Below are 7,144 nucleotides of genomic sequence, written 5' to 3'. Positions count from 1 at the left end.
TATATATATATATATATATATATATATATATATATATATATGTGTGTGTGTATGTATTTAAGTATAAGTAAATAAAATAAATAATAATAATAATTCAACTTTAGATATTATGTAGATTTCATTGCTGATGCATGGAAATGGATCTATAAGCTGATTATTTTTTACATTTCATTTGTCGTCATTAAATTGTAGTATTGGTCAACCAGTAATTTTGATGTCTTTTTAACAGTGATTTACTGTTTGTAGGTAGTAACACTGATCTTGATTCAGCACACTCAACTGGTCAGTCATGAGTTTTGCTTCGAGTCCTTTCACCCCCATGGGCATTCACAGCATTCAGGAGCAGCGGGACCGCTGGGAGAGGAAGAGGAGCCGCACGGCCCGCGAGCTAGTCCAGAGTGAACAAAGCTACTGCAAACAGCTGGATCTAGTTGTCACGGTTAGTCTCTCAACAGGCCAAACATTACACAAACACCCATGGGCTGCATTGGTCGATCTTGTATCGAACAATATGCTGATGGAGAAACACTCGTCAGGGCTGGATTCAGTCATAGAAACAGAAAAATGTGTTTGTTGCGATGCGTTGATCATTAGAATATCCTAATTAAAACAAATCTGAATTTCTAATTATCTTCGCTTTATATTTTGAACAGTTTCAACAGCACAAGGTCTTCCGTTTATTGAGTGGTCCTTGACACCATCACAGGGCTATTCTTTTGAAATTCATGGTTTATAACCTGTTCAAGGCTTTTATTTCCTTTAAGATCGCTGAGATTTCAGTGTCATTTCTGTGCGTATTTTGTTGTGTATCAAAATAATTGGCATTTGAACGTGAAAAGCTAACATGGCGAACATCGGTCTCATTGTTTTTGAATGCCGCAGCTAATTAAACGTTAAAACGCAACTTATTTTGAGAAACCACGTCACCTCCCGCCTCTGGTGAAGTTGTGTTAGACATGCGGCCCCTCTAATTGAGATGTCATTGCTGCAAAATGCTTAGCTCTTCACAGATTTGTTCTCGCTTTGTCTCAAGGGTGTGTGACGGGAGGTGACACTCTCGGTAAGATGAAGAGTCATGTACGAGTGGCGTCTGAAAATGTAATTTTCCTATCTCTTTCTTTTCTCCAGTACTTTGTGGAGATCTTGAAGGCCAAAGGAACCCTCAGGCAGGACATTAGAGAAAGCATCTTCAGTTCAATTAAATCCATTCATTTAATAAACCAGTAAGTATCCTTTAAATAATTAAGTGAATATTCGCGCTCAGGGGAGAGAGACGGCTGAGGGTGGCTGGCTTTGATACCGTTTAAAAAGGACGAGAGGGTAGGGGAGTATTAATTGGGGTCTAACAGGAGAATCAAGTTTGAGAACTTGGAGATTGCCAGGTGTGCCTTATCTTATGTTATTCTCTTTAATTGGATTGCGAATCGATGCGGATGCTGGATTTAGGCTTACAGTTGCACTTTCTCCAGAGTATTTTACGTTATCCCTCTACGCTTACCATCATAGGAGATGGCGGCCTGTTCATAATGGCTGCTGTTTGTGTCTTCCAAGCCTTTTGTGTTGATAAAAATAAGCTTTTTGCAATCGCTGATGTTTTAAACATGCATTTTTAATGAAAGGGTTCATTATCATGCGTTCATTACTGATACTCACGGTCTTTCCACTTGAACTATTGTAGCAGATTCTCCAGTTATAGGCATCAGGCTATTCAATACAAGGTTTAAAGTCAGCATGAAACACCATTCACAACCCATTTTACTTACGCAATCAGATTTTTGCTCTTTTGAGTAACACTCAGTAGAAAAAAAATAGTGCAGGGCCTGATTTTATTCAAGATCTTTGAGATGAGGAGGGTTGGAGGGGAATAGGGTTGTTATAATACCAAAATTTCGGTAGCTGTAATGCACTTTTTGTGCTTATGCATTTGACGAATGCTTTTATTCAAAGCAGGACAGGGCACTCAACCTTTATGTCAGTATTTTAGGAACAAATCCATAACCTTGACAATATGCTCTCTACAGGACATTTAGGTACAAAAAAGGCTATTAAGTAATATTAAATAATATACTATTGATATAATCATATTAATTGTAACAAAGTAATGTTTTTTTTTTTTTCTCTGCATTTTTAAACAAATAATTAAACTAGTAAACAGTCTGTATTTATCAGGAAATAAGTTTTCACAATGATGTTCATTCTTTTTTGGGATCAATATCCATTGAATAATATTGACAACATAGACAGCAGCAGGTCTGTTGAGCTGTATTTATATCTAAACTTTTTATACAAATCCTTTTTGTTTTTGTCGGACCTGTTTACATTCTCTTAAGACAAAAAATAATCCACCAAGAAATGCATTTGACCATGAACCAGTGTTGTTATTGTAAAACTTTTTAAAATTGTTTTTGGCAACTGAAATAAAGCTAAAATAAAATATAAATATTAGATGAAAAAATTTAACTAGAAATGTTGCTTTGGTAAATAACTGAAATAAGTTAAAGTACTAAAATGACTAAAACGGAAATAAAAATGAGTTTACATTTATGTATTTGTCAGATGTTTTTATCCAAAGCGACTTGCATTGCATTTAATAAAAAATTACAAATGCATATAAAAAAGGCCTAAAACTTATATAGATAACAGCTATAAATAAAAGCTCATTCAAACTAGCAATAAATACTACAAAAGTATATAAATAACGCTAAAATAACAGGAGTGCTTGCAGGGCATGGATGCATATACTTGAATTATACTAAAATGTTTTTAATTTTATTAGCAACTTTGAACTGAAGTACTGGCACTTTTGACAAGGGCATGGGTTGGAAAAATGAGAAATATTTGTGATGTCAGCTGAAAAAAACGAATAAGTCATTTCAGAGGTGTAGATGTATAGTCTACAATAATAGCTGGAATGTCAATTTTAAAAAAGTAAACCGAGTCCATTTTAATTCCATGATGACTTTAATAATGTCTGTTTTTTTTTACCAGCGGTAGAGTGGTCATGGTAAGTCGTGAAACTCAGCTGTGACTCTTCTGCATACAGATGATTAGACACTCTGCTTGAGGGGCCTTTATGGCAGCTTGAGCAAATGAAAAGCCAGAGCCGCTGGAAACGAGGCGCAAAATGTATGAAATAATACATTAGAAAAACTGGCCTGAAGAGCAGTCGGCATTGATCTGCCCATGCGGGCTGGGCAGACTAACAACAAATTAACTCACATGTGTCAAAAAGCCTGTTCTTGTTAATTTTATCTGAGGCTATCTATGGCACAGAGCTCTCGTGAAGTGTTTTGATGTACCACATCTGAAAGCAAAAGCAGAAGGCCTCTCTTAATGTCCAATAGCCTGCAAGCGAACACGCTTCCAGCCTTTTATCAAGACCTTCAAGCTTGCAATGGAGAGATCATTGCTCCTCAGTGCAGGTGAGCGGTGTTTGATATATTTAACAACCTGATCAATCTTAGAAGATTTGCCTGATGAGCACGGAGAGACATTTGCTAACAGGAAATACCTAGTGAGGAGATTTCATTAATCCTGAATGGGCCGAAGTTCTCATTCGAGTTACTGCCGTGTGGTTTCGTTGTGTACATATTTCGAATTACCAAATGACTGGAAGGGGAACTACTGACTGCCTTTGAGTGCTTTATCCAGGCCCTGTTGATTGAGAATCATAAAATTGCCTGAATAATGAATCACCGTGGGTCCCCGAGGCTCCCATCAATGCCTGATTGACGGGCCTCTCTACAAACAGTGGCTGAATGAAGATGGAGGGCTGAAATTCAGAGCCCGATGTATTGGATAAATCAGTGCTCTGTTACCATATATCATCATTAGAATCGGTTATTGAAGTGCCTGGTGAAGCGTAATGGCAGTCTCTCAATTTAGATCTGTGAACAGACAGCAGTGGCTGACTAATTAAAACGAATAAAGTGCTCGCGTACTCCAAAACCACATCGTTATCAGGAAGCTTCTTCAGATGCATGTTGATATCTGTGCTGGCTGCTGAAGGTTATTTGAATCCTTAACTGAAATCATCACTTTTTATCTTGGACTAGTTGAAATGCAGAAAAACAGAGAACAAGGACAGGAGGTGAGCCTCAGATTGTTCTTATCATACACAATATGCACTTTATAGTAGGAAAAAATAGTATTAACGCATCTGAATTTATAAACCATTGTAGACTTTAACCTAAATTTTAAATGATTAGGCCAAAAATCATTTATTTATCTTCATGTCTTTCAAAACCTATTTGACTTTCTTTATTCTGTGAAATGAAAAAGAAGATATTTAGTAGGCTGTCCAAGCTGCTCTTTACCATACAATGAGAATGAATTGTGACCAATGTTGGGGAAAGTAACTTTTAAAAGTAATTCATTACAATATTGCTTTACACCATAAAAAAGTAATTACTTGCATTACTTTTACTTTTTATGGAAAGTAATGCATTGTTACTTTTGCATTACTTTTTGTCACCTGAGCTGAACAAAAAACTCTGGCAACTGTAAAGGCCTTTTTCCACCAAAAGTAAAATTAAGTGCCTGAAGGAAGTGTCTCAACCTCTGCACCTCACTCCCAATTTCACTCAACACTGGGACAGGAGAGGTGTCCGTGAATAAATGGGAAAACAAAGTAACTTGTGTTATTTATTTGAAAAAGTAACTCCGATATTTTCTAGTAAACTTGAAAGTAATGCGTTACTTGGAAAAAAGTAATCTGATTACATAACTCATGTTACTTGTAATGCAGCTACCAATTTCATAGCAATATTTTTTGTAAATAACCTTTTGGACTCTTTTTCATACAAACTTGCATGTTCTATGGCATTAGAACCACTACTTTAATGGTGATTTTTGTTCTTTGTGGAGCTTGACTGCCCCTGGTCACCATCCTCTTGTGTTGTATGGAAAAGAGTAGCCTGAACATTTTTCAAAACTTCTCCTTTTGTGTTCCACAGAAGAAAGCAAGTCATGCATGTTTGGAACAACACGAGGATGAGAATTTTAATTTATTTTATTTGTACATTTTATGCATTTGGCAGAATAAAATTTTATAATTTTTTTTATTTTAATTTTATTTTTACATTTATACAGAATTTAATAAAGTTCTGATGTATAATTTCAAATTTTATCTTATGATTTTTTAGATATTTGGAGTGATTATATAACCGGAGGACAATGCAAACCAATCATTCCCAGTTTTCAATAAAAATCTTCAAAATGATGGCAGCCTCAAAGGTGACAGTAATGCGACAATATTCTTAGAAATATAAAAATATCTGTCAGCTACTATTTAAGTTTAAAAGAATAGCATGCAGTTGGTTTGAAGTTCATTCGTTGTACATCACATGATACTCTTGGGTCGGTAAAGACTTAAATACCGTATTCATTAAACGCTGCTGAACAAGCAAACAAACAAACAAAACTTGAATATATTGTCATGCCACTGCCATTCATCAGAATTATGGCTGTTTATCTGATGAGGGGAGTAAGGCAATAGTGGGAAGAACCCAATTATCCTAGAATACACCGAATGCAACAGTAATCACCAACTTGAAAGGGCTGTCACTTAAGTAGCACAGAATCAAAAACGTATTTGAGAGAAATATTCTGAGCGAGTGCGTCTAGGGGGTTTCTTAATGACAGTAAATGTGGTGTGGAAATAGATCAAATAGTATCCGATATGAAGGAAGAAGGTCCTTGTCGCTATTGAAGAGAGGAGGGAGTCTCCCTACAAACCGAACAATGCTTTTGGGTCCTGTACATATTTGTGTTTTTACAAGTGTTTGTCTTGCTGCTAACTATTCATTGACGATAATTAGTATTCCTTGGTTCTCGCTTCCCGCAAATGAAGCCACATAGGCCTCCATTGTTTGGTTGAGTCTATGCCCAGCCCAGATGTCGCAACCACTAAGAATTCATGCAGATTAACGTGACGCAGGAGGAATGCTAATGTTATCTTTGTCATCTTCCTGACGGCCAGAGAATTTAATTGCCCTAAAAAAGAGCATAAAAAAAAATGTAAGTCAAATATGTATTTATTACTTATGTTTATCTATTTTTATTATTGAGCTTATTTTAATTAAGTATAATGAATAGCTTTATTAATTAATATAGAATTTTAATTTAAAAATATTTATTTTTCTATAGGAGGAAAAAGGAAACACTATTTTTCCCGCCCTTTGCCCTCGTTAGAACTCTCTCGGCTGATCTAGCATCTCTTGATTACGAACAGAGGCTACCTTGGCTCGCAACTTCATTAAAATCTATTTAAATCAACTTCAACTGCAAAATGCTCCTTCTTCCAGCATGTAAAAAACACGAAGTCTCAGGGAACATCATTAGGGAGTGTGTGTGTGTGTGTGTGTTTCCATACCTGTATTTCTGTTTGGTCTAAGCGGTATGTATGCGCGATAGCTACCTCGCCTAGTTTGGATAATAAGCTCCTTCACAAGTGTCAACACCCTCACCCTTGAATTATACCCATGTCACCCTAATGTGCCTGACAGCCAGAGCACCAGCTCTTCCATTCCTCTTGAACACCTTGTTTTGTTCCTGGTTTCGCAATGAGTGCGTTCCTGCTACAAAGCGCCGCACACTTGCCCTTGGGCGCTAGCCTCAGCACCCTTGTGTCAAATAAGTATGTCACCCACAGGGAGGGGCCCTCGGATGACACCACACAAATCTGACTAAAAACACTTCCTTTTGCAAATACGTCTGCCTCTGAACTAACCCCCCTCATTATTTGTGACAAGAAGTGCCTTGATTTCCAAAACAGTATCAGGGTTATCATTGCGTTTGGAGTGCGGTGGCAAGACTGCAGGGTAGGGTAACGTGAAAGTGTGCCCTGATATTTATTATAAGTAGTTAACTAATTGTTGATGATTTGACACAGTATGATGGTTCTATGAAAGTATGATTTAATATGTAATTGTGCATTTGCATGACTGGAAAAATAAATTTGGACTAAAATGAATAAAAAAATAATGAATTATAATATTAATTGTATTATTTAATGAATGAATGAATGCATTTTTTAGTAATTAATATATAATATTTTAATGTAAAAATGTTTTTCCAATTATATATTATATATAAAAAATAATTAATGAAAATAATTTATATATATATATATATATATATATAT

The 7,144-nt window shown here is 35.9% G+C and overlaps 1 protein-coding gene across 3 annotated transcripts in view; it reads left to right on the top strand.

Moving 5' to 3' along the window:
* Positions 1–7,144, top strand: part of arhgef39 (Rho guanine nucleotide exchange factor (GEF) 39) — a 45,639-nt gene that overhangs the window by 6,081 nt on the left and 32,414 nt on the right. For 2 of the 3 annotated variants that reach the window (XM_016574684.1, XM_016574682.1), the window contains exons 2-3: positions 247–439; positions 1,129–1,223. In XM_016574684.1, coding sequence (XP_016430170.1) covers positions 290–439; positions 1,129–1,223 — 245 coding nt within the window. In that variant the 5' untranslated portion in view covers positions 247–289. The remainder of the gene's footprint in view (positions 1–246; positions 440–1,128; positions 1,224–7,144) is intronic. The other variant, XM_016574683.1, reaches the window with a different exon arrangement.

The sequence above is a fragment of the Sinocyclocheilus rhinocerous genome, unplaced genomic scaffold, assembly GCF_001515625.1.
Source record: "Sinocyclocheilus rhinocerous isolate Xijiao unplaced genomic scaffold, SAMN03320098_v1.1 scaffold1164, whole genome shotgun sequence".
Classification (NCBI taxonomy): domain Eukaryota; kingdom Metazoa; phylum Chordata; class Actinopteri; order Cypriniformes; family Cyprinidae; genus Sinocyclocheilus; species Sinocyclocheilus rhinocerous.
Note: the sequence above shows the minus strand (reverse complement) of the source record. Positions and strands in the feature narration are given on the sequence as shown.